Raw genomic sequence first — 27,953 nt, forward strand, 5'->3', positions numbered from 1 at the left:
GAAGCTAAAATGGACAATGAATAAAACTATTTTTTTCTTAAAAATCTGCTTTAATTTCTTTCTTTTCGCTTTGACTTTAAACTGCATTTAAAAATGGAACAAAACTCTAATGGCACATACAGATGACAGGTCTCCAAGGCAACGTGTTGAGAAGGGGGAGGAGCCTATAGCTGGTCAGCTGAAGTCTCGATGGGTGAGGATCATCGGTGCCACCAGAGTCCAAACGTAGAGCGTCAAACACAACCAGCTGGAAGTGATCTTCACCCACACAGCAGGCCACTTACTGGTCACTGTGTAGTCTGCATCAGGACTGTGTGTTTACAAAATAAAATACATATTTAGTCTGCATCAGGACTGTATACAAAATAAAATACATATTTAGTCTGCATCAGGACTGTATACAAAATAAAATACATATTTAGTCTGCATCAGGACTGTATACAAAATAAAATACATATTTAGTCTGCATCAGGACTGTGTATACAAAATAAAATACATATTTAGTCTGCATCAGGACTGTATACAAAATAAAATACATATTTAGTCTGCATCAGGACTGTATACAAAATAAAATACATATTTAGTCTGCATCAGGACTGTATACAAAATAAAATACATATTTAGTCTGCATCAGGACTGTGTATACAAAATAAAATACATATTTAGTCTGCATCAGGACTGTGTATACAAAATAAAATACATATTTAGTCTGCATCAGGACTGTGTATACAAAATAAAATATATATTTAGTCTGCATCAGGACTGTGTGTATACAAAATAAAATATATATTTAGTCTGCATCAGGACTGTGTATACAAAATAAAATATATATTTAGTCTGCATCAGGACTGTGTATACAAAATAAAATACATATTTAGTCTGCATCAGGACTGTGTATACAAAATAAAATACATATTTAGTCTGCATCAGGACTGTGTGTATACAAAATAAAATACATATATAGTCTGCATCAGGACTGTGTGTATACAAAATAAAATATATATTTAGTCTGCATCAGGACTGTGTATACAAAATAAAATACATATTTAGTCTGCATCAGGACTGTGTATACAAAATAAAATACATATTTAGTCTGCATCAGGACTGTGTATACAAAATAAAATACATATTTAGTCTGCATCAGGACTGTGTATACAAAATAAAATATATATTTAGTCTGCATCAGGACTGTGTATACAAAATAAAATATATATTTAGTCTGCATCAGGACTGTGTGTACAAAATAAAATATATATTTAGTCTGCATCAGGACTGTGTGTACAAAATAAAATATATATTTAGTCTGCATCAGGACTGTGTATACAAAATAAAATACATATTTAGTCTGCATCAGGACTGTGTATACAAAATAAAATACATATTTAGTCTGCATCAGGACTGTGTGTATACAAAATAAAATACATATATAGTCTGCATCAGGACTGTGTGTATACAAAATAAAATATATATTTAGTCTGCATCAGGACTGTGTATACAAAATAAAATACATATTTAGTCTGCATCAGGACTGTGTATACAAAATAAAATACATATTTAGTCTGCATCAGGACTGTGTGTATACAAAATAAAATACATATATAGTCTGCATCAGGACTGTGTGTATACAAAATAAAATATATATTTAGTCTGCATCAGGACTGTGTATACAAAATAAAATACATATTTAGTCTGCATCAGGACTGTGTATACAAAATAAAATACATATTTAGTCTGCATCAGGACTGTGTATACAAAATAAAATACATATTTAGTCTGCATCAGGACTGTGTATACAAAATAAAATATATATTTAGTCTGCATCAGGACTGTGTATACAAAATAAAATATATATTTAGTCTGCATCAGGACTGTGTATACAAAATAAAATATATATTTAGTCTGCATCAGGACTGTGTATACAAAATAAAATACATATTTAGTCTGCATCAGGACTGTGTATACAAAATAAAATACATATTTAGTCTGCATCAGGACTGTGTGTATACAAAATAAAATACATATATAGTCTGCATCAGGACTGTGTGTATACAAAATAAAATATATATTTAGTCTGCATCAGGACTGTGTATACAAAATAAAATACATATTTAGTCTGCATCAGGACTGTGTATACAAAATAAAATACATATTTAGTCTGCATCAGGACTGTGTATACAAAATAAAATACATATTTAGTCTGCATCAGGACTGTGTATACAAAATAAAATATATATTTAGTCTGCATCAGAACTGTGTATACAAAATAAAATACATATTTAGTCTGCATCAGGACTGTGTGTATACAAAATAAAATATATATTTAGTCTGCATCAGGACTGTGTGTATACAAAATAAAATATATATTTAGTCTGCATCAGGACTGTGTATACAAAATAAAATACATATTTAGTCTGCATCAGGACTGTGTGTATACAAAATAAAATATATATTTAGTCTGCATCAGGACTGTGTGTATACAAAATAAAATATATATTTAGTCTGCATCAGGACTGTGTGTATACAAAATAAAATATATATTTAGTCTGCATCAGAACTGTGTGTATACAAAATAAAATATATATTTAGTCTGCATCAGAACTGTGTGTATACAAAATAAAATATATATTTAGTCTAACACAACACACAAAATGACAACAAACACAAAAAGGCATAAAAACATACAAATTAAGAGAAAGAAATATAAACAAAATGGCTCCAAAAATGCACAAAATTAGAACAAAAAAAAACAAAATGTGAAAAACACTCAAAATCAGAGGTGAAGCTATAGTAAGGCATAAAATTGGAAAAAAAAATGTCTGCAATAAGGCCCTAAAGACTATTTAAAATATAATAATCACACTTAAACTAGGGTGAAAATGTAGTAAGGCATGAAAAATTTGAAAAACACTCACATTTCAGAGGTGAGGCTATAGTAAGGCATAAAAATGGAAAGAAAAAAAAAAAATGGAAATTTTTTTTGCAGATAAGGCTATCATAAGACCCTTAAAACTAGTTCAAATATGATAAGGGCACTTAAACAACTGGGGTGAAAATACAGTAAGGCATGATGAATGTGAAAAACACCCACATTTTGGAGGTAAGACTATATAGTAAGGCATAAAATTGAAAAAAAAAATTAGGATTTTTTTTTTTTTTTTTAGATAAGGCTATCATGAGACCCTTAAAACTAGTTTAAATATGATGAACACACTTAAACTGAGATAAAAATGCAGTAAGGCATGAAAAAATGTGAAAAACACCCACATTTTAGAGGTAAAGTTATATATAGTAAGACATACTAAGATAAGGCTATCATAAGACCCTAAAACTAGTTTAACTATGATGAGCACACTTAAACTGAGAGTCATCATGATATAAAGTGAAGCCAGGAAGTGTACTGGACCATGTCCCTCTCGTTGTCCTGGCTACAGTAAGGCATAACAATGGAAAAAAAATTGAATTTTTTTTCTAAGGTAAGGCTATCAAAAGACCCTACAAACTAATATAAATATGATAAGGACACTTAAACTGGGATGTAAATGTAGTAAGGCATGAAAAATATGAAAAATGCCCCAAATGTGAGGCTTTGGGTGTTTTTCACCCAAATAAAAGATGATTTTTTTTCTTTGTTTTTAGATAAAGCAATTGAAGGAAACCTAGTGTAAATATGATGAATACACTTAAATCTGTTTGAGACTGTATTAAGGATTATAAAATAATGAAAATAAGACAAACACTTAAAATTGGAGGTAACTGCAGTAAGGCAAAATGTGAAAATGATCTTTTCTAAATAAACATGTGAAAACTGAGTCAACTTATCATATCTGATCATTTTTTACTAAACCTAGAGGCCAGGAAACTGTTTTTGAATCATAAATACCACAAATCATTGTTGTCAGTGAGTTTATCTCGTCCTGTTAGAACTAACAGCAGAGCATGGGTTCAATACTCACTGTATGAACTGCTGAAATTTCAGCTAATATTCACTAATGTGAAAGTCAAACACCCCGTGCGGCACTTGCCAGCAGGTAACATAAACACATAGTGTGGTGGTTAAACATTAGTTACAATATATAGTCATTCATCAGAAAGGATTGTGGTTCAATCCCTGATTGCTGACTCAGCAACAAACCTTCAAACACAGTTTTATAGTTTCATGCTTTAAATTAAAAGTCAAATACGCTATGAGAAGTGCTAGCCATAAGGTGAGCTTTAGTGTTGTGTGTCACACTGTGACTCTGGCACAGTAAAACCAGAGTTCAAATGCTGTTCCTCTATTAGAAACAGCATGAGTCAGCACTTTCTATCAAAAACATTTTTCAACTTAAATACCGTAAAAGTCAAATCTACCAGGAGCACAAGTCTACATCAGTACTAATAGTGTAGTGGTTGAGCCTGTGGTGGCAGTGATCAATGTCCACAAGTGAGTGGGGGTTCAAAACCTCCAAGTTACTAAGCCTGTTTTAGGTTTGTGCATTATATTTGCAGTAGTTTTTAGGGTCTAATGATGGTCTTACCTCAGTTATTTATTTATTTATTTTTTTCAAATTTTGTAAATTATGCCTTACTAAAGTCTTACCTCCGATTTTTGGTGATTTATTTTTTTTTTTTGTCATCTTTTTGTGCCTTACTGCATTCTAAGCCTATTTTAAGTATGTGCATTATATTTGCAGTAGTTTTTAGGGTCTAATGATGGTCTTAACTCAATTTTTTTTTTTTGTTGAAATTTTTGAAAAAATATGCCTTTCTATAGCCTTACTTTTGATTTTGGGTGATTTTAGTTTTTTTTTACATTTTTTGTCTTACTGCTTTCTTAGCCCTGTCTAAGTATGTGCATTATGTTTGCAGTAGGTTTTAGGGTCTAATGATGGTCTTAACTAAATTTTTTTTTTTGGAAATTTTTGAAAAAATATGCCTTGTTATAGCCTTACTTTTGATTTTGGGTGATTTTAGTTTTTTGTCATTTTTTGTACCTTACTGCTTTCTTAGCCCTGTTTAAGTATGTGCATTATATTTGCAGTAGTTTTTAGGGTCTAATGATGGTCTTAACTAAATTTTTTTTTTGTTGAAATTTTTGAAAAAATATGCCTTGCTATATATAGCCTTACTTTTGATTTTGGGTGATTTTAGTTTTTTTGTCATTTTTTGTACCTTACTGCTTTCTTAGCCCTGTTTAAGTATGTGCATTATATTTGCAGTAGTTTTTAGGGTCTAATGATGGTCTTAACTACATTTTTTTTTTTTTGGAAATTTTTGAAAAAATATGCCTTGCTATAGCCTTACTTTTGATTTTGGGTGATTTTAGTTTTTTGTCATTTTTTGTATTACTGCTTTCTTAGCCCTGTTTAAGTATGTGCATTATATTTGCAGTAGTTTTTAGGGTCTAATGATGGTCCTAAATCAATTTTTTTTTTTTTTTTTTTAAATTTTGAAAAAATATGCCTTGCTATAGCCTTACTTTTGATTTTGGGTGATTTTAGTTTTTTGTCATTTTTTGTGCCTTACTGCTTTCTTCGCCCTGTCTAAGTATGTGCATTATATTTGCAGTAGGTTTTAGGGTCTAATGATGGTCTTAACTCAATTTTTTTTTTTTGTTGAAATTTTTGAAAAAATATGCCTTTCTATAGCCTTACTTTTGATTTTGGGTGATTTTAGTTTTTTTTTACATTTTTTGTCTTACTGCTTTCTTAGCCCTGTCTAAGTATGTGCATTATGTTTGCAGTAGGTTTTAGGGTCTAATGATGGTCTTAACTAAATTTTTTTTTTTGGAAATTTTTGAAAAAATATGCCTTTCTATAGCCTTACTTTTGATTTTAGTTTTTTGTCATTTTTTGTACCTTACTGCTTTCTTAGCCCTGTCTAAGTATGTGCATTATATTTGCAGTAGTTTTTAGGGTCTAATGATGGTCTTAACTCAATTTTTTTTTTGTTGAAATTTTTGAAAAAATATGCCTTGCTATAGCCTTACTTTTGATTTTGGGTGATTTTAGTTTTTTTTGTCATTTTTTGTCTTACTGCTTTCTTCGCCCTGTCTAAGTATGTGCATTATATTTGCAGTAGTTTTTAGGGTCTAATGATGGTCCTAACTCAATTTTTTTTTTTGGAAATTTTTGAAAAAATATGCCTTGTTATAGCCTTACTTTTGATTTTGGGTGATTTTAGTTTTTTGTCATTTTTTGTACCTTACTGCTTTCTTAGCCCTGTCTAAGTATGTGCATTATATTTGCAGTAGTTTTTAAGGGTCTAATGATGGTCCTAAATCAAATTTTTTTTTTTTTTTTTTTTAAATTTTGAAAAAATATGCCTTGCTATAGCCTTACTTTTGATTTTGGGTGATTTTAGTTTTTTGTCATTTTTTGTAATTTACTGCTTTCTTAGTCCTGTCTAAGTATGTGCATTATATTTGCAGTAGTTTTTAGGGTCTAATGATGGTCTTAACTAAATTTTTTTTTTTGGAAATTTTTGAAAAAATATGCCTTGCTATAGCCTTACTTTTGATTTTGGGTGATTTTAGTTTTTTGTCATTTTTTGTACCTTACTGCTTTCTTAGCCCTGTTTAAGTATGTGCATTATATTTGCAGTAGTTTTTAGGGTCTAATGATGGTCTTACTCAATTTTTTTTTTTTTTTTTCAAATTTTGTAAATTATGCCTTACTAAAGCCTTACCTCTGATTTTGGTTTATTTTTTATTTTCATAATTTTTTGTGCCCTACTGCATTCTAAGACTATTTTAAATATGTGCATTATATTTGCAGTAGTTTTTAGGGTCAAATTATGGTCTAAACTCAATTTTTTCTTTCTGATATTTTTGAAAAAAATGCCTCATTAAAGCCTTACCTTCGATTTTGGGTGATTTTTGCTTTTCGTTTTTTTTTTTTTTTTGTACCTTACTGCATTCTAAGCCTATTTTAAGTATGTGCATTATATTTGCAGTAGTTTTAAGGGTCTAATGATGGTCCTAACTAAATTTTTTTTTTTGGAAATTTTTGAAAAAATATGCCTTGCTATAGCCTTACTTTTGATTTTGGGTGATTTTAGTTTTTTGTCATTTTTTGTGCCTTACTGCTTTCTTCGCCCTGTCTAAGTATGTGCATTATATTTGCAGTAGTTTTTAGGGTCTAATGATGGTCCTAAATCAATTTTTTTTTTTTTTTTTTTTAAATTTTGAAAAAAAATGCCTTGCTATAGCCTTACTTTTGATTTTGGGTGATTTTAGTTTTTTGTCATTTTTTGTGCCTTACTGCTTTCTTCGCCCTGTCTAAGTATGTGCATTATATTTGCAGTAGGTTTTAGGGTCTAATGATGGTCTTAACTCAATTTTTTTTTTTTGGAAATTTTTAAAAAAATATGCCTTTTGGGTGATTTTAGTTTTTTGACATTTTTTGTACCTTACTGCTTTCTTAGCCCTGTCTAAGTATGTGCATTATATTTGCAGTAGTTTTTAGGGTCTAATGATGGTCTTAACTCAATTTTTTTTTTTGGAAATTTTTGAAAAAATATGCCTTGCTATAGCCTTACTTTTGATTTTGGGTGATTTTAGTTTTTTGTCATTTTTTGTACCTTACTGCTTTCTTAGCCCTGTCTAAGTATGTGCATTATATTTGCAGTAGTTTTTAGGGTCTAATGATGGTCTTAACTCAATTTTTTTTTTGTTGAAATTTTTGAAAAAATATGCCTTGCTATAGCCTTACTTTTGATTTTGGGTGATTTTAGTTTTTTTGTCATTTTTTGTCTTACTGCTTTTTTCGCCCTGTCTAAGTATGTGCATTATATTTGCAGTAGTTTTTAGGGTCTAATGATGGTCTTAACTCAATTTTTTTTTTTGGAAATTTTTGAAAAAATATGCCTTGCTATAGCCTTACTTTTGATTTTGGGTGATTTTAGTTTTTTGTCATTTTTTGTACCTTACTGCTTTCTTAGCCCTGTCTAAGTATGTGCATTATATTTGCAGTAGTTTTTAAGGGTCTAATGATGGTCCTAAATCAATTTTTTTTTTTTTTTTTTTTTAAATTTTGAAAAAAAATGCCTTGCTATAGCCTTACTTTTGATTTTGGGTGATTTTAGTTTTTTGTCATTTTTTGTAATTTACTGCTTTCTTAGTCCTGTCTAAGTATGTGCATTATATTTGCAGTAGTTTTTAGGGTCTAATGATGGTCTTAACTAAATTTTTTTTTTTGGAAATTTTTGAAAAAATATGCCTTGCTATAGCCTTACTTTTGATTTTGGGTGATTTTAGTTTTTTGTCATTTTTTGTACCTTACTGCTTTCTTAGCCCTGTTTAAGTATGTGCATTATATTTGCAGTAGTTTTTAGGGTCTAATGATGGTCTTACCTCAATTATTTATTCATTTTTTTCAAATTTTGTAAATTATGCCTTACTAAAGCCTTACCTCCGATTTTGGTTTATTTTTAGTTTTCATAATTTTTTGTGCCCTACTGCATTCTAAGACTATTTTAAATATGTGCATTATATTTGCAGTAGTTTTTAGGGTCAAATTATGGTCTAAACTCAATTTTTTCTTTCTGATATTTTTGAAAAAAATGCCTCATTAAAGCCTTACCTTCGATTTTGGGTGATTTTTGCTTTTCGTTTTTTTTTTTTTTTTGTACCTTACTGCATTCTAAGCCTATTTTAAGTATGTGCATTATATTTGCAGTAGTTTTAAGGGTCTAATGATGGTCCTAACTAAATTTTTTTTTTTGGAAATTTTTGAAAAAATATGCCTTGCTATAGCCTTACTTTTGATTTTGGGTGATTTTAGTTTTTTGTCATTTTTTGTGCCTTACTGCTTTCTTCGCCCTGTCTAAGTATGTGCATTATATTTGCAGTAGGTTTTAGGGTCTAATGATGGTCTTAACTCAATTTTTTTTTTTTGGAAATTTTTAAAAAAATATGCCTTTTGGGTGATTTTAGTTTTTTGACATTTTTTGTGCCTTACTGCTTTCTTAGCCCTGTCTAAGTATGTGCATTATATTTGCAGTAGTTTTAGGGTCTAATGATGGTCTTAACTCAATTTTTTTTTTTGGAAATTTTTGAAAAAATATGCCTTGCTATAGCCTTACTTTTGATTTTGGGTGATTTTAGTTTTTTTGTCATTTTTTGTCTTACTGCTTTTTTCGCCCTGTTTAAGTATGTGCATTATATTTGCAGTAGTTTTTAAGGGTCTAATGATGGTCCTAAATCAATTTTTTTTTTTTTTTTTTTTTTTTTTAAATTTTGAAAAAATATGCCTTGCTATAGCCTTACTTTTGATTTTGGGTGATTTTAGTTTTTTGTCATTTTTTGTAATTTACTGCTTTCTTAGTCCTGTCTAAGTATGTGCATTATATTTGCAGTAGTTTTTAGGGTCTAATGATGGTCGTAACAAAAAAAAAAAAATTTGGGAAATTTTTGAAAAAATATGCCTTGCTATAGCCTTACTTTTGATTTTGGGTGATTTTAGTTTTTTGTCATTTTTTGTAATTTACTGCTTTCTTAGTCCTGTCTAAGTATGTGCATTATATTTGCAGTAGTTTTTAGGGTCTAATGATGGTCTTAACTAAATTTTTTTTTTTGGAAATTTTTGAAAAAATATGCCTTGCTATAGCCTTACTTTTGATTTTGGGTGATTTTAGTTTTTTGTCATTTTTTGTACCTTACTGCTTTCTTAGCCCTGTTTAAGTATGTGCATTATATTTGCAGTAGTTTTTAGGGTCTAATGATGGTCTTACTTAAAATGTTTTTTTTTTTTTTTCAAATTTTGTAAATTATGCCTTACTAAAGCCTTACCTCCGATTTTGGTTTATTTTTTATTTTCATAATTTTTTGTGCCTTACAGCATTCTAAGACTATTTTAAATATGTGCATTATATTTGCAGTAGTTTTTAGGGTCAAATTATGGTCTTACCTCAATTTTTTTTTTTTTTTTTTTCAAATTTTGTAAATTATGCCTTACAAAAGCCTTTCCTCCGATTTTGAGTGATTTTTGATTTTCATCATTTTTTGTGCCTTAAGGCTTACTTAACCCTGTTCAAGTATGTTCATTATATTTTCAGAAGTTTTTTAGGTCTAATTATGGTTTGACTGATTATTTTTTTAATTTTTTTTTTTTGAAAAATTCAATTTTTACTTTTTGAAAATTTTGAAAAATATACCTTACTAAAGCCTAGTGTTGTGGTGGTCAAGACCGGTCTTGGTCTCGAGACCGGTCTCGAGACCAAATTTTAAAGGTCTTGGTCTCGTCTCGGACTCTGAAGCATTTTGACTCGGTCTTGTCTTGGACTCGGGATTTTCCGTCAAGACCGTTCGAGACCAGCACTAATTCCTGCTATTTTTAAACTTTTTTATAATGTGATAATAACACGGAGAAGAACGGGATAAAACAATCCTCTATTCATTATTTAATCCACCCTGTATAATGACCACAACCTTCCTTAATGTGACTGAGTGACGTGTGTGACACTCATACGTGTGTGGCTACGGTGTCAGTTTGGACCGCGGAGCGCAAGGGAGATATGAACTAATCACCGGTAAAAATCCCAGTAAAACTCCTGAAAACAATCATCAGTAATAAAAATTATCTCCCTGGTAAAGACAGTAGCTCTAATAACTGGTAAAATGATAAACTGATGATATTACAGCCTGTGAAGGCTGGATAGGGGACGCACTTACTCTGCTTCTGGGTCCTAGTGCCAGCCGAGCGGTGGTCTGTTCTGTTTACCGTGTTTACTGAGGTCCGTGTGTGTTTAATAAGTCCGTGTGTGTTTAATAAGTCCGTGTGTGTCCGTGTGAAAGTCTGCATGTTTATGCATCTGTCCATCCACTCTTTTCATTATATCCATGTCTTTTAAGGCTTTATTACATAATATCGGCTGTAGTCCGGGCCGCCGCCATCTTGGATTATGTCGTCACCAGCGCGTCATCGCCGCAGAGTTGCACTCAAATAATATTAAATATTTTTAAAGTGGTGGTTTTTTTGTGACTTTAGACTCCAATTACATTTATGTATATAATATGTTCCCCACAATATAAACAGGTTCAAAATATAATTATTTTTTATAGTTTCTGTTTCCACTGTATCCAGAATAATAATAATTTTATATATATATATATATATATATATATATAATAACTATTGATTAATTTGTTACATGACTTTTCCAGGGTTTGAGTTTGTTTTATTTAGTTTCACATCTACCTGTAGCTCTATGATTTTTACACTGCTGACAACTTGTTTTTAGTTTTATTTCAGAAAGTTTCACTTTTACAGTTACAGTTGGAAATCTTTGTGAATTGAATATCCAGTTATATTACAGCAACCAAATTAAACTATATCAACTAAATGAATTAATAAAAATAACCTGTGTAAAGGCTTTTTCAAACTAAAATTTTATCTTGTGAAATCTGTGACCTGTTGACCTGCACAACTCAAAGAATCAGAATAAAGAATCATTATTTCTTGGCAGAAATGCTTTTAAACACTTGCTGTACATTCAGCTGACATAAAAATCTTGTTTTCAAATATGTAGAATAATTGTGAATGTATCAGTAGCAGTAGTAGTTTTAATATTTTAGTTAATTTTTTGCAGGTACCTTTTTTTTTGTCCGTCAAATGTATTTAAAATAAACTAAAATTAAAGAGAGATGTTATTTAACTGTTGAACCTTGCCATAATTTTATTTATTTATTTATTTTTTTAAATTGAAAAAAAAAATGTTTATGGTCTTGGTCTTGGTCTTGGTCTCGGTTTGTCTCGGTCTTGGTCTTGACTCGGTCTCGGCTCCCGAAAGTCTTGGTCTTGTCTTGGTCTCGGTGCATGCTGGTCTCGGGCAAGTCTTGGTCTCGGATAGTGTGGTCTTGAACACAACACTACTAAAGCCTTACCTCCGATTTTGAGTGATTTTTGATTTTTGTAATTTGTCTCCACCCTTTCCTCTGCACACACCCAACACAGCATAATGTGGATGGCTGTTCATCATAGGAATGGGATCCACACAAGGTTCCTGCTGCTTAACAGAAGGTTTTCCTTGCCGCCATGATGAATTCATGTTGGGTGTGGGATACATATGTATGTGTATATACGTATATATGCATATGTGTGTATCCATAAAATGAAGAGTCCGTCCCTAAGACTGCTCTACTGTAAAGTGCCTTGAGATACCATTGGTTATGATTTGACGCTATACAAATAAAGATTGATTGATTGATTGATTGATTGTGCCTTAATGCTTACATAACCATGTTCAAGTATGTGCATTATATTTGCTGAAGTTTTTCAGGTCTAATTATGGTCTTGACTGATTTTTTTTAAAATTTTTTGTGCCTTACAGCATAAGCCTATTTTAAATATGTGCATTATATTTGCAGTAGTTTTAAAGGTCAAATGATGGTCTTACCTCAAATTTTTTTTTTCAAATTTTGTAAAATATGACTCACTAAAGCATTGAACCCTGTTCAAGTATGTGCATTATATTTGCTGAAGTTTTTCAGGTCTAATTATGGTCTTAACTCAATTTTTTCTTTTTGACATTTTTGAAAAATATGCCTTACTAAAGTCTTACCTTCGATTTTGGGTGATTTTTGCTTTTCGTTTTTTTTTTTTTTGTGCCTTACTGCATTCTAAGCCTTTTTTAAGTATGTTCATTATATTTGCAGTAGTTTTTAGGGTCTAATTATGGTCTTGACTGATTTTTTTAAATTTATTGTTTTTATTTAATTTTTGTAAATTATGCCTTACCTCCGATTTTGGGTGATTTTTTTATTTTCATAATTTGTTGTGACATTAACTAAATTTAGATTTTTTGAATTTTTGAAAAATATGCTTTACGATATTTTTACTTCTGATTTTGGGTGATTTTTTATTTACGTAATTTTTTGTGCCTTACTGTTTTCTTAGCGTATTTTAAGTATGTAACTTTGGTCAGTGGGACAAAGCAGTATCAAAGTCGCTCCCTTTTGCTCATACTCCTCTGAGGTTAGCTCAGGCGGTAAGGTATAAAAATGGAAAAAGTTTGGATTTTTTTTCTGACGTAAGGCAATAAAAATACACTAAAAACTAGTTCAAATATTATAAGGACACTTAAAGTAGTATAAAAATGCATTAAGGCATTAAAATGGTAAAGACACCCAAAACCAAAGGTAAGCAGTGAGGCATAAAAATGGAAAAAGTATGGATTTTTTTTCAGAAAAAAAAGGCTATCATAAGAAAAATAGTTCAAATATGATGAGCACACTTAAACTAGGACAAAAATGCAGTAAGACATTAAAATGGAAAATAATTGGACTTTTATTTAATGAGATAAGGCTATCATATGACCCTAAAACTAGTTTAAATATGATATCCATCCATCCATCCATCTTCTCCCGCTTAGCCGTTTCCGGGTCGTGGGGGCAGCATCCTCAGTAGGGAGGCCCAGACTTCCCTCTCCCCGGCCACGTCCTCCAGCTCTTCCGGGGGGACCCCGAGAAGTTCCCAGACCAGCCGGGGCCTCCTTCCGGAGGGACGTGCAGCGAACGCCTCACTAGGGAGGCGTTCAGGGGGCATCCTAATTAGGTGCCCGAGCCACCTCATTTGGCTCAGCTCCCTCTTTACAATGACGGACTGGTGCAGACTCCGCATCACTGCAGACGCCGCACCAATCCGCCTGTCGATCTCTCGCTCCATCCTTCCCTCACTCGTGAACAAGACCCAGAGGTACTTGAACTCCTCCACCTGGGGCAGAACCTCATCTCCAACCCGGAGAAGGCACTCCACCTTTTTCCGGTCGAGAACCATGGACTCGGATTTGGAGGTGCTGATTCTCATTCCGGCCGCTTCACACTCGGCTGCGAACCGATCCAGTGAGAGTTGAAGGTCACGGTATGTTGGAGCCAACAGGACCACATCATCTGCAAAAAGCAGTGATGCAATACTGAGGCCCCCAAACCGGACCCCCTCAACGCCCTGACTGCGCCTAGAAATTCAGTCCATAAAAGTTATGAACAGAATCGGTGACAAAGGGCAGCCCTGGCGGAGTCCAACCCTCACCGGAAACGATTTCGACTTACTGCCGGCAATGCGGACCAGACTCTGACTCCGGTCATACAGGGAACGAACAGCTCCTATCAGGAGGTTCGATACCCCATACTCCCGGAGGACCCCCCACAGGAATCCCCGAGGGACACGGTCAAATGCCTTTTCCAGGTCCACTAAACACATGTGGACTGGTTGGGCAAATTCCCATGACCCCTCAAGGACCCTGTTGAGGGTGTAGAGCTGGTCCTCCTGAATCCAAGGTTCAACTATCCGGCGGACCCTCCTCTCCAGTACCCCTAAATAGACCTTGCCGGGGAGGCTGAGGAGTGTGATCCCTCTATAATTGGAACACACCCTCCGGCCCCCCTTCTTAAAAAGGGGGACCACCACCCCGGTCTGCCAATCCAGAGGCACTGCCCCCGTGTCCACACGATGTTGCAGAGTCGTGTCAGCCATGACAGCCCCACAACATCCAGGGCCTTGAGGAACTCCGGGCGGATCTCATCCACCCCCGGAGCCCTGCCACCGAGGAGCTTTTTAACCACCTCGGCAACCTCAGCCCCAGAGTTAGGAGAGCCCACTCTCGGGTCCCTGGGCCCTGCTTCCTGATTGGAAGGCGTGTCGGTGGGATTGAGGAGGTCTTCGAAGTATTCCCCCCACCGATCCACAACGTCTCGAGTCGAGGTCAGCAGCGCACCATCCGCACCATACATAGTGTTGACGGTGCACTGCTTCCCCCTCCTGAGATGCCGGATAGTGGTCCAGAATCTCTTCGAAGCCGTCCGGAAGTCGTTCTCCATGGCCTTACCAAACTCCTCCCATGTCCGGGCTTTTGCCTCGGCGACCGCCGTGGCTGCACTTCGCTTTGCCCTTCGGTACCTGTCTGCTGCCTCCGGAGTCCCACAGGCCAAAAAGGCCCGGTAGGACTCCTTCTTCAGCTTGACGGCATCCCTCACCCCCGGTGTCCACCAACGGGTTCGGGTATTGCCGCCACGACAGGCACCAACTACCTTGCGGCCACAGCACCGATCAGCCGCCTCAGCAACAGAGGCACGGAACATGGTCCACTCGAACTCAATGTCCCCCGCCTCCTCCGAGACATGGTTGAAGTTTTCCCGGAGGTGGGAGTTGAAGCTCCTTCTGACGGGAGACTCTGCCAGGCGTTCCCAGCAGACCCTCACTATACGTTTGGGTCTGCCAGGTCTAACCGGCATTCTCCCCCGCCATCGGAGCCAACTCACCACCAAGTGGTGATCAGTTGACAGCTCCGCCCCTCTCTTTAACCAAGTGTCCAAGACATGCGGCCGCAAGTCCGATGACACGACTACGAAGTCGATCATCGAACTGCGGCCTAGGGTGTCCTGGTGCCAAGTGCACATATGGACACCCTTATGCTTGAACATGGTGTTTGTTATGGACAATCTGTGACGAGCACAGAAGTCCAACAACAAAACACCGCTCGGGTTCCGATCAAGGGGGCCGTTCCTCCCAATCACGCCCCTCCAGGTCTCACTGTCGCTGCCAACGTGAGCGTTGAAGTCCCACAGCAGAACGAGGGAATCCCCAGAAGGAGCACTCTTCAGTACTCCCTCTAAGGAATCCAAGAAGGGTGGATACTCCGAGTTGCTGTTTGGCCCATAGGCACATACAACAGTCATGATCCGTCCCCCCACCCGAAGGCAGAGGGAGGCTACCCTCTCGTCTACCGGGGTAAACTCCAACGTACAGGCACTAAGTCGGGGGGCAAGAAGTACAGCCACCCCGGCCCGGCGCCTCTCACCATTGGCGACTCCAGAGTAGAAGAGAGTCCAACCCCTGTCGAGAAGGCTGGTTCCAGAGCCCATGTTATGTGTCGAGGTGAGACTGACTATATCTAGTCCGAACTTCTCCACCTCGCACACAAGCTCAGGCTCCTTCCCCGCCAGAGAGGTGACATTCCACGTCCATAACGCTAGCTTCTGTAGCCGGGGATCAGATCGTCAAGACCCCCGCCCTGGACGACTGCCCGATCCACATTGCACCGGCCTCATATGATCCCTCCTGCGGGTGGTGGGCCTACGGGAGGGACACTTAAACTAGGATAAAAATGGAGTAAGACATTAAAATGAGAAATATGTGAAAAACACCCAAAACTGGAGGTAAGGCTATAGATGGGTTTCCACTCCAATGATCCCCTGCATGCGTCGCCATCTTGTGTGTCACTGTAACCTCAGCAGGTAACTCAAGTCACCGATTTTAGCCGTGTATTGTGATTGAAGCCATATAAACCATTTAACGATCCAACAACCACAGCCAAAGTTATCAATACTTCTGTCAGACCAATTAGAAAGTACAGTAATACGTCATCTTACCTTTGAAGCCTCATATTGATCAGGTGAAAAACAATATTCCAGCAAAAACAATCCTGTTGGCTTGTCAAAGATCCACACACACACGTCGCTATGTCCTGACCCGCCCCCCAAAATGCCTCTGCCCCCAAGTTAAAGCACAGATCTCTATTTGAATCTGTTTCTTTCTATAACAGTCAAAATGATCATAAACCCTGAATTTTTGTATTTACAGGAAATACATGTTTTTCTTCAATCCTAATTATCTGTTGCCTCAAGATGTCTAAAATAAAAAATTAAACAGGTCAACAAATTCAATATAGCTTGAGACTTTATCAATTACCATATTCACCTTGTTGACTAGTTTAATAAGAATCATAATATCTTGTCAATAATACACTGACTTCAGACAAAGAGACCACATAATCATCACAATTTATCCATTTTGCCCATATCTTTATATAGGATTGGCTACATTAGATATTCACATCATTTAGGTTTTTTTTTGTTGTTGTATCTTTTGGCTATTTTTATCCGGTTTTGACGTCATTTTGAAAACTTCGGGGAACAAAAATGTAAAGATGTAAACAATGAAAGCTGCCACACAAGATGGCGGACTACGTAATTGTGGGAAATTTGTGACATCATCGGAAACCCTTTTATAGGAAGGCATAAAAATGATAAGGCTATCATAAGACCCTAAAAAATAAGAGTTCAAATATGATGAGCACACTTAAACTCAGTGAAAATACAGTAAGGCATAAAAAATGTGAAAAACACCTAAAATTGGAGGTAGGGCATAAAAATGTAACTGACCATAACCATTTGGGTTCTACTGTTAAATAATAATCATGGATCATTGGTTCTAATGGACTGTGACATAAAGAAGGGGGAGGAGCTAACCTGTACCAGTTGGTGAGAGTCATCATGATATAAAGTGAAGCCAGGAACAACAGGAAGTGAAAGAATGAGTAGCTGTACTGGACCATGTCGCTCTCATTGTCCTCTACACGCCCCCCTCTCCTCCTCCTGCTCCGGCCTCCGCCCCACACCTCTGAACCCTCAGAGATGCCTGTTTCAGCCAGGATGTCTTTGGACCCCATGGTCAACTTGTTCACCTGAGTGGTGTTAGAGGAGCGAATGCTGTGGACGACACAAAGTATGAGGAAAAAATGGTGAATTAGCAAATAAAAATATAACACGTTTTTATGTCTCTTTGTGTGTTTTCCTCCTCTTTTTAATGATGTTTTTGTCCCCGTTTTGTGTAATTTTGTAGTTATTTTGTATATTATTCTCATTTTGTGTATGTTTGTTGTCGTTTTGTGTATTTCTGTTCTGATCTTGTTGATTTCAATTGTTGTTTTGTCTTGTGTAATTTTTTTGCTGTTATTTTAGTTATCTTGTGTGTTTTTGAAGTCATGTTGTGTATTCATGTTGTCATTTTGTATGATTTTCTCTCATTTTGTATGTTTTTTTTATTGTAATTTCGTGTGTTTTTGGAGGCATTTAGTTTGTTTTTGTTGTCCTATATTTTGTAGTTTTGTTTTGGTTGTCATTTTGTATATTTGACTCTCATTTTCAGAACAAAGTGTTTGTGTGTTTTTGAGTCATTTTGTGTTTTCGTTGTAATTTTCTATATTTCGTCTCATTTTGTGCATGCTCGTTGCTGTTTTGCAAAATCTAATGTCGTTTTGTGTATTTTTCATTGTTATTTTTTTTTGTTGTTATTTCTGTTTTGTTTTGTAGTTATCTTGTGTGTTTCTGAAGTAATTTTGTGTATTTTTGTTTTGTATGATTTCATGTTTTAGTAGTAATTTTTGTGTACAGGAAAAAAACAAAGGGTTTGCCTGTGATTTTATTGTCATTTTTAATATATATTTCTCACATTTTGTATGTTTTTTGTCCTTTTGTGTGTTTTTTTAGTTCTTCTTGTTTTCCTCTATGTTGTTTTTGTTTTAATTTTCTGTTTGTTTGTTGCCATTTTGCAAAATGTATTATCGTTTAGTGTATTTCTGTTCTCATTTTGTGTCATTTTATTGTTGTTTTGTTTTGTGTTATTTTTGTTTTATTTTGTAATGAACTTGTGTGTTTCTAAATGGCCTAGAGCTGATGAACCTGGAGTAAAGGATGCACAAAACAAAGATGATGAGGCCCACGATGCTCTGGGCGTCCCACCACTGCAGGTACGGAGACGTGAGAACCGGTTCCTCTGTTCCAAGGATCACCACGGCCGTCTGGTTCTCCATTTCCAGAGGAGCCGGAGTGGGAACGGCAATCTGATGTAAAATGCTCAGCAGACTGGGGTTACACGTGCGATCTATGGAAAACATGAGGATAATCGATCAGATGGTTTTCAGTTAGTTTATTTAAAGCTGATGGAGACCATCATTTTAATAAGATAAAGACAGTGTACGCCTAATAGATCGATACATTTCTGGAAAAAAAGATGTAAAAGGTTGAAAATCTAAAGTTTGTTTTGATCTCCACTACAAGTCCCCCCTTCAAAGTTTGATGCATTGCATTGTGGGTGCATTTGTGTTTTTACTTCATTCTGACTGTGATTTCTTGTGTTTCTTCTCGAGACAAAGACAGTGATAGGTTAGACTCCCTTTCTGTTCTAGTTTGTTCCCAGTGATATCACCTCATTACACCACACATACAATTCAGATCTTTCCATTTAAATCCCAAAATAAACATCCAACATTTTTTTCCTCCAACTTTCAGTAAAAGCATCAGAAATGTGTTGGGCAGTGTTTTTGGGGCAAACACAAGAAATCACAGAAAGAACGAAGTAAAAACACTTCTATGCATCTACAGGACTCAACATCCCACAATGCAATGCACCAAAGTTTTCCAACAATGTCGATAAGAGAGAGTTTACGGTAGAGATCTAAACTAACTTTTGAGCGGTGATTTCAATCTCTTTTCTTTGATTTATTGATCTATGAGGACTACTCTATGACCGTGTTGTAAATGTCCCACTAACGTACTACACATTACAAACTCAATGAGTATATAATGTCTACTATATGCTATAAGTATGATGAGGATGATGAGCGTTCATTTGAAGTGAAAAAGTGACCACGTAGAATATCAACATGTGCTCATTTGATCCATAAAACTCACGTAGACACATTTCATTCACACTTTTCACACATTTTCAGAGATCCTCCATTGTGCTACTGACTAAACTTCCTGTTATCTTCAAAACAAGAGCCCTATTAACAAATGTGTAAAAAAAACTAATGGAAGATAAGAAGAGATGCTTTTATTTTGAAAAAGGGATGTTTGTTTTTTATCTTGAAGCCGGTTCCAGGACGATTTCATGTTCCACTCACAATGCATCAAGGGGCGGTTGAGTATGACTAGTGTGCCCACCGTGCATACTTAAAAAATGTCCCCATATAGTATACATCTGGGTATTTCTCACATACTCAATCTTTACATACTATCTAATGTGAACGCACAACATACTCATTTAGACGTCAGACTTAGTATGAGTAGTACAATAGTACGTTAGTATGAGTAGTACAATAGTACATTAGTATGAGTAGTACAATAGTACGTTAGTATGAGTAGTACAATAGTACGTTAGTATGAGTAGTACAATAGTACGTTAGTATGAGTAGTACAATAGTATGAATACTACATTAGTACGTTAGTATGAGTAGTACGTTAGTATGAGTAGTACGTTAGTATGAGTAGTACAATAGTACATTAGTATGAGTAGTACATTAGTACGTTAGTATGAGTAGTACAATAGTACGTTAGTATGAGTAGTACGTTAGTACGTTAGTATGAGTAGTACAATAGTACGTTAATATGAGTAGTACAATAGTACGTTAGTATGAGTAGTACATTAGTACGTTAGTATGAGTAGTACGTTAGTATGAGTAGTACAATAGTATGAATACTACATTAGTACGTTAGTATGAGTAGTACGTTAGTATGAGTAGTACATTAGTACGTTAGTATGAGTAGTACATTAGTACGTTAGTATGAGTAGTACATTAGTACGTTAGTATGAGTAGTACATTAGTACGTTAGTATTAGTATGTTAGGATGACATTAACAACACAACCATAGTGTAGGCTTCATAGATCAATAGATCTATGATAAGAAATGTCTCCTGCAGCTTTAGATGATTTCCTGCTCTATTATCCTACTGTTAGTTTGCTTTCTATCTCCAATAGATACTTTAAAAACAAGCATACTACAACAGGTGACGTTGCTTCTTACCAGGCTCGTTGCTCATTGCGGACCAGGTGAGAAACATGGTGTACAAGGAGATGAAGGAGGACTGAAGAAGTCCTGAACGGGGCTGAGACTCCTGGGAGAAGCATCGACCAATCACACGCATCAGACCTTTGCTTTCCATTCATGCTGGTGGTCTACATGTATGTTAGGATCATGTTTCTTAATCTAATATAAGTCATGAATGAAGCGTCTCCTAGTCGTACCTGAACCTTGGGCAGAACAGAAAGGATTGAGGCCACGATGCAGAACAACAGGTTAAAAGTGATGAAGAACTTGTTGATGAAGCAGTCGTTGGGTTTGGTGTAGAAGACGAAGAACAGGCCGACAGCCGTAAAGGACAGGATGTAGTTTAACAAGGTGACAGCAAGTAACGCTAGAGAAAGAGAGAGAGAAAAGAAGCAAAATAGATCAACATTTATGCCATAATTTAGAATAATGACCAATATGAGCTTTAACAACAAAGTTTGTCTGTCCGCCATAGCTAGATTTGAGCTAAGTACGCTAACATACAGACATCTGAGCTACAAAAGAAGCTACACATTGTCTTGTAATACTTTAGTCGTATAATTGTCATGTGCTGTACCTAAAGTTATCTTAAACACATTATTTCATTGCTTTTATTTTATTTTTGTGGTCATCTTGTGTGCTTTTGAAGTAAATTTCTCAAATTTTGTAAATTTGGGTTCATTTTTTTAAAATATTTTTGTGGATTTTTCTGTAATTTTGTATATATTTTATGAAATCTGATTGTAAATTTATCTGTTAGTTTAGTGTATTTTTAGTTATCTTGTGCAACTTTTGGTAAATTTTTGGTATTTCTGTTATGAATTTAGATATTTTTTAGATATTTTGGGTAATTTCTTTGTCCTTTTGTGTATTTTTCAGTAAGTGTTAGTTTATTGTATTTTTAATCATTTGTGCAACCTTTGATTAATTTTGTGTATTTCTGTTGCCATTTTATATATTTTTGCGTTATCTTTGTGGATATCTGTTGTCATTAGTATGTATTTTTGAGTCATTTTGTGTATTTTTGAGTCATTTTGTGTATTTTTGTTGACATTTTGTGAATTTTCTGTTATTTTTGTGTATTTTTTAGACGTCTTGTCTGTCTTTTGGTTCATTTTGTGTATCTCTGTTGTCAATTGTTTTACTTTTGTATTTTTCTGTGATTTAATATGTTTTTTTTGTCATTTTGTGTGCTTATTTTTGGGGTATGCACAGAATTAGGCTGAGGGCCGCATGTGGCCCCTAGGCCGCATATTGCCCATTTCATTTTCACACTTCACCCTATACATTCCAAATCAAATGTAAAGTAAATCCATGTGTGGCCTCTGACCTGCGTACCAGCTCCTGGAGCTGCCGTTCTCCATGTTCTGCACCCACGACTCGTTCCAGGTGTGAACGAAGTCCACCAGCAGCACCAGCTGGATCACGATGAAGAAGAAAGCTCCAGCAGAACCCACCACGAACCAAACTGAGACAGCAGAGATGCACAGGTCAGCAAAACCCTTCCAGCAAACGTCATAGAGCTGCTTTTTCTTACTGTAGGTGAACGGAACATCTGGAATGTAGAACGCAGCGACGGTTACTGCGAGCAAGACGACAATCTTAAAGAACCAAAACCTGAAAACAAAAAGAAATGATCTCAGTAAAGCAGGAGAACAGTTCATTCTGAATATTCTATTGATAAATGTGTTTCTGAGGTGCTAAACGTACCTGTTGTGTATCGCAGCCCGTGGGTCTCTGCTGTTCTTAATATTAATCACTAGAACAGAGAACCCCAGGAACCAGATGCTCATACCAAAGCAGACGCGGTACACGGCTTTATAGCCCACCAACATCTCACAGTTAACTTCAACCTCCAGACCAGGAATAGAAGATCCTGCTCCGTCCTCACAGAAACCAGGAATCTGCAGCAAAAATCAGCACAGACATCGACTTTTAAACATAACAAACAAACTTCAACTGGATGAATTTCATGTAGTTATGTGGCCAACATAACAAACAACAACAAAAATGCAGAGAATGACCCCAAAAACACACAAAATGAAAAAAAAAAACACAAAACAATGCCAAAAACCACACAAATGACAGAAAATACACAAAGGACAAAAAAAGTACACAAAATTTACTCCTAAAACAACAACAAGTTTACATGATCAACATGTGTGTCAGCATTAGAATAATGACTAATCAGAAAACAACAAAGGGTTTGTGTGTTTTTGTTGTAATTTTTGAGATTTTTCACCCATTTCTGCATGTTTTTTGGGTTGTCATTTTTGCCCATTTTCATTGTGTGTTCATTTTGTGCATTTTTATTGTCATTTTGTATATTTTTCTGTTATTTTGTATGTTTTCTGAATCAATGTGTGTCTTTACCTTGAGTCTGATCAGAATTAGGCCGATGGCTGCTCTGTTGCATCATATGAATATGAAAAATATATCAAGCGGCACGCTTGGCCTCTCACATGGAATAATAAAGAAATTATGGAGCTTTTGTTTTCCCATGGAAATGATATTATAACCAAGTGTGTAAGCATAAAAAAGTACTTATTAAATTATGCAAAAACACATTTTAAAACAACATTTCAGACATGGTTTTTTTGCACTATACAAATTTAAAATACAGCGATTAGCTGAATTTTAAAAAGGATAAAAGCAACATAATTTAGAAACGGTGCAAAAATAAAAACAAGTGAAAGATGGAATCCTGAGAAATATCAAAGCTTTCTTTTATCCCTAACCTATCAAGTAATCACTTTGAATCTAATCTATTTATTGAGGTCTTTCTACATAATGTTTATTTTCTACTTTTATTCTGACCCTATTGAGCTGTTGATCCACACCAGGTGACAACATGATGCAGGCGATGATGGTTCCCATCAGGAGGATGAAGGCATAGGTGATCCTGGTCACTGTGGAGTTTCTACTGTTGGGACAACAGCTGCACATCAGGCACGGAGCACCACTGCACACAGTGCACAGACACGGGATCTGTGAAGAACGGGAAAGTACAGAGTCACACTAACACTAACCTTTGACCTGGTGCTGGAGGATCATCAGACACATCACTCATAGCCTTACTTTACGTTCCCACATGTTTGTTAATGAAAACAACAGGAATACAACAAACAAACACAAAACAAGTACAAAAATAACAAATAAAAATCAAAGCAACAGCAGAAATACACAAAATGACAATAAATGACACAAAACTGCAACAAAAACACACAAAATAAGAAGTAATATACAAAACAAGAACACTGTCATCAGAAACACACAAAATAAGTGAAAAATACACAAAAGAACAATAAAAGAACACAAAATGAGAAGAGAAATACACAAAATGACAAATTGTGCAAAAGTGCAAAAAACACACAAAACAACAAAAACACACAAAATGACTCCAAAACCACAAAACATGCGGGAAAAATGTAAACAATACGAAGCAAATGACACAAAAATAAACAAAAGTACACAACATTGACTCCAAAACCTAAAAACAACAGCAAAAGGTAGACAATCACCCCAAAAACACACTACATGAGGGGAAAATGTATACAATATAATGCCAAAAATACACAAAATATAAATACAATTACACAATACTGACTCCAAACACACAAAATCAACCCAAAAACACACAAAATTAATGCAAAAATATGCACAAAATAACCTTTGTTGTTCCTCACCACATAGAAAATGCAAACAAAAGCACTAAATTACTCAAAAAACAAAAAAAAAAACAATAAAAAAAAGATATGAATAAAAAAGAACACACAAAACAACAATAAAAACAAATAAAATGTAAGAACAAAGTACAAAATCATAACAAAAACACACAAAACTTACAAATAACAACAATAACGTGCAGAAAAACAGCAAAAGTGACAAGAAAATATACACAGTGACAACACAAAACCCCTTTGTTGTTTCCTGTATTAACGCTCTGATGGGTCATTTTTCTAAAATATTGATCATGTGACCATCACATCAGATACACACATCACATTTTTATAGCCTCACTGTGATAAAAGCTGCCCATCTCTGTCTAAAACACATTTAAACTATTTACCTATCCACAGCAAAACAAATAAATTGTGCAAAACTGCAAAAAAAATACACAAAATGGCAACAAAATTAGAAAAGACACAAAACAACAAAAATGCAGAGGATGAGCATAAAAACACACAAAATGAGGGAGAAATACTTACAAAACAATGCCAAAAAACACACAAATGACAGAAAAATGTACTAAGTGTCAATTAAAGTACACAAAATTGACTTCAAAACACAAAACAACAACAAAATGCACAAAATTAACCCAAAAACACACCAATCAAGGTCAAAATATACACAAAATAAAGCCAGAAACTCACAAATTACAAAAAAAATACACAAAAGGATAATAAAAGTACACAAAATTGACTCCAAAAACACAAAACAACAACAAAATGAGAACAACAATACACAAAATAAAAATAAACTGCGCAAATGCGCAAAAAAATAAATAAAAAAATACACAAAAAAATAACAAAAATGCAGAGAATGACAATAAAAATGACTCCAAAAATACACTTTTTTGTTTCTTAACTTCTGTTGTCAATAACCCCATAAAAAACACACAAAATAATTGGTCATTAATCTAAATACTCACATAAATATTGATCATGTGACCCTCAGATCAGAAACAATCACACATATTTGTATCTTCGCTGTGATGAAAGCTGCTCGTCTCTGTCTGACACATTTAAACTATTCAACCATCCACAGCACAACCAAAGGAAGTGTGAAACCCAAACAGCCAATAGCAGAGCAGCGTGTGTGTGTGTGTCTACCAGGGTCGTTGGCTCCATTACCAAAATATGTGGACCAGTCCCCCCTCCATCAGCCCTCATTCATTCACAGAACCTTCACGTGTCCGTCTACACGGCTGGAAATGAAGAAACTACACGCTAATTCCTCTAGCAGACAGATAGGATAAGATAAGCTCATGAATAGGATTAGACACACACACACACACACACAGACAGATGGTGTTGGGATGTGAGCCAGGGACACATGACTGACCCACTCCGTCCACATCTGACCCATGAAAACAAGCTGAGAAAATGACTTCATTAGTGTCACATTAACAGAAACAGAACTTTAGTTTATCTGAGATCAACTACTTTAGTCTCATGATGTCATTTATACCAGTGGTTCTCAATCTGTTCAGCCCCGTGACCCCCAAAATAAATAAAGGTCTCAGAGAGTGGGGACCCCCACTGTAGCTGAAGGTGGTTGAACACAGACATGAACATTGAAGAACAGTCATGTGGAGACAGGACCATCTATAAGGGGGAATAAAGGGGAGAGATTTTTGGGATCCATCCATAAAGTCAGTAAAATGATGGTCCATTGTTCTATGAATCTGTGATAACCACATTTATTTATTCATCTGAATAATATCCACTGTTATCCAGGAACGTTTATTATTATTATAGTCATCTTAAAGATGGAAATCCTGGTTTTAATCACTAATAAAATGAGTTAAAAGTGACTAAAAAAGGTGAAAAGGTGATGAAATGGGATTTTAAAAACCTTAAAAACCTAAGTTGCAACTTAGTTTAAACTGGCAAATAATGGGAATGACAAATGGTGAATGTGGTTAAATTGGCAAAAATGATCATGAAATATGGTGAAAATAGGTTAAAAGTGACAATAATGGGTCAACATGTGTGACATTAGGTGGTAAAGTGGTGGAAAGTGTTTATAAGTGCTGAACATGTCTGGAAAGACATTGAAATGTGATGTAGAAGTGTCAGAAATGGGAGTAATGTAGAAAAAATGCATTAAAAGGAGCAAAAATATGGCAGGAAAAAGTGATGAAAATATGTTAAATATGGTTAGTTTGGTGTAGTTGCAGAAAAAAGGGTAAAAATAAACAGAAATGGCTCAAATTGTGGTCCTGACCCCAAGGTTGAGAACCCTTGGTCTATATTGTACATAATCATTGATTGGTTGGTTTATTTGTTCCTGATATATAAATCTATGATTGATGATGAAACATTTGTTCACATCTCAGCTCCTGCTGTTAGCATGCTATGCTAATGAGGAGCTTGTTCTGGTTTTGGACACAAATAAATAAGTGACTGTAATCCATTTAATCACAAGTGAGCATGTGACTAACCACGTGTGTGTGCGTGTGTGTGTGTGTGTGTGTGTGTGTGTGTGTGTGTGTGTGTGTGTGTGTGTGTGTGTGTGTGTGTGTGTGTTTTCTTGCTTTATAGAAAGTTTTAATGAGCTTTATTCATATCCATTCCCCAAATAATGATTCACTGACCATAAACTCACTGCATGGCACTATTATGGAGTTAACTTTTAAATAAAGAATACAAGTTTTATTCAAAAAAAAAAAGAAGAAGAAAAGCATCACAATAAAACGTGACAATGATTAAGAGGCGTTATTATTATTATTATTATTATTATTATTATTATTATTATTATTATTATTATTATTATTATTATTATTATTAATATTATTATTATTATTATTATCATTATTATTATTATTATTAACAATTCTCAACCTTGGGGTGGTGAGACACTGGGAGGGCGTCGCCAGATGCCTTCAAGAAACTAAGAATATTTTCTGAACAATTTGAGCCCATTTTTCCTCATAATTACCCATTTTTCTGTAACTAAACCGAACTCACCATATTTTTAACCTATTTTCATCACTTTTTCTTTTTGCTACTTTTAATGTATTTTTGCTACATTATTCTCATTTCTGACACTTCTACATCACATTTCAATAACTTTTCTGCACATTTTTCCCACTTTCCAGACATGTTCAGCACTTAAAAACACTTTCTACCACTTTTACACCTAATGTCACATATGTTGACACAATATTGTTACTTTTAATCTCTTTTCACAATATTTCATGTTTTTTTTTTTTTTTTTTGCCAATTTAACCGCATTCAAGATTTGTCAATAATAATAATAATAATAATAATAATAATAATAATAATAATAACGCGCTTGCTTGATAGGAATGACCAGAATATTAACCTTGTATTTAATTCTGAGTTCATCAACAGTATTTTACTTAATTACGTTTTCTTTATTTTCTTTGTTTTTCTTTTTTTTCTTTATTTTCTTTGTCATTTGTAATATTTCTTGAGCCTCTGTAACAAAGTATTTCTAATTCTGCTAGTTATTATAAATATGACTTCCTCTAACTATGTATTAATGTAGATATTTCTGTTCAAACATGAGTGAATAAATGAATATTAAATGAATTCTTACCCCGTTGGTCAGTGTTAATGGTCCCATCGTTGCTCTGTTACGAAGCACGAGCTTTCAAACTGTGCTCGTGCTCGTGACACGC

The 27,953-nt window shown here is 34.9% G+C and overlaps 1 protein-coding gene across 1 annotated transcript; it reads right to left on the bottom strand.

The window, feature by feature from the left end:
- Positions 1-174: 174 nt before the first annotated feature.
- On the bottom strand, positions 175-27,902 carry serinc3 (serine incorporator 3). Its single transcript, XM_028446906.1, has 10 exons — positions 27,872-27,902; positions 23,402-23,572; positions 22,295-22,488; positions 22,122-22,201; positions 21,915-22,052; positions 20,782-20,951; positions 20,561-20,651; positions 18,437-18,638; positions 17,225-17,464; positions 175-310 (listed from the first exon to the last, which is right to left on the bottom strand). The coding sequence occupies exons 1-10, from the start codon at positions 27,896-27,898 to the stop codon at positions 175-177; spliced, it is 1,449 nt and encodes a 482-aa protein (XP_028302707.1). The 5' UTR covers positions 27,899-27,902.
- Positions 27,903-27,953: the final 51 nt, after the last annotated feature.

This window comes from Gouania willdenowi, chromosome 5 (assembly GCF_900634775.1).
Source record: "Gouania willdenowi chromosome 5, fGouWil2.1, whole genome shotgun sequence".
Taxonomy (NCBI): Eukaryota; Metazoa; Chordata; class Actinopteri; order Blenniiformes; family Gobiesocidae; genus Gouania; species Gouania willdenowi.

Excerpts from the sequence above, each read along its gene's own strand:
- serinc3 (XM_028446906.1), bottom strand. The coding sequence starts at position 27,898 with ATGGGACCATTAACACTGACCAACGGG. Across the intron at positions 18,639-20,560 it reads CGCAATGAGCAACGAGCCTG|ATCGCACGTGTAACCCCAGT; the intron begins GTAAGAAGCAAC and ends TGTTTTCCATAG. Across the intron at positions 311-17,224 it reads ACTCTCACCAACTGGTACAG|TCCTGATGCAGACTACACAG; the intron begins GTTAGCTCCTCC and ends GTAAACACACAG.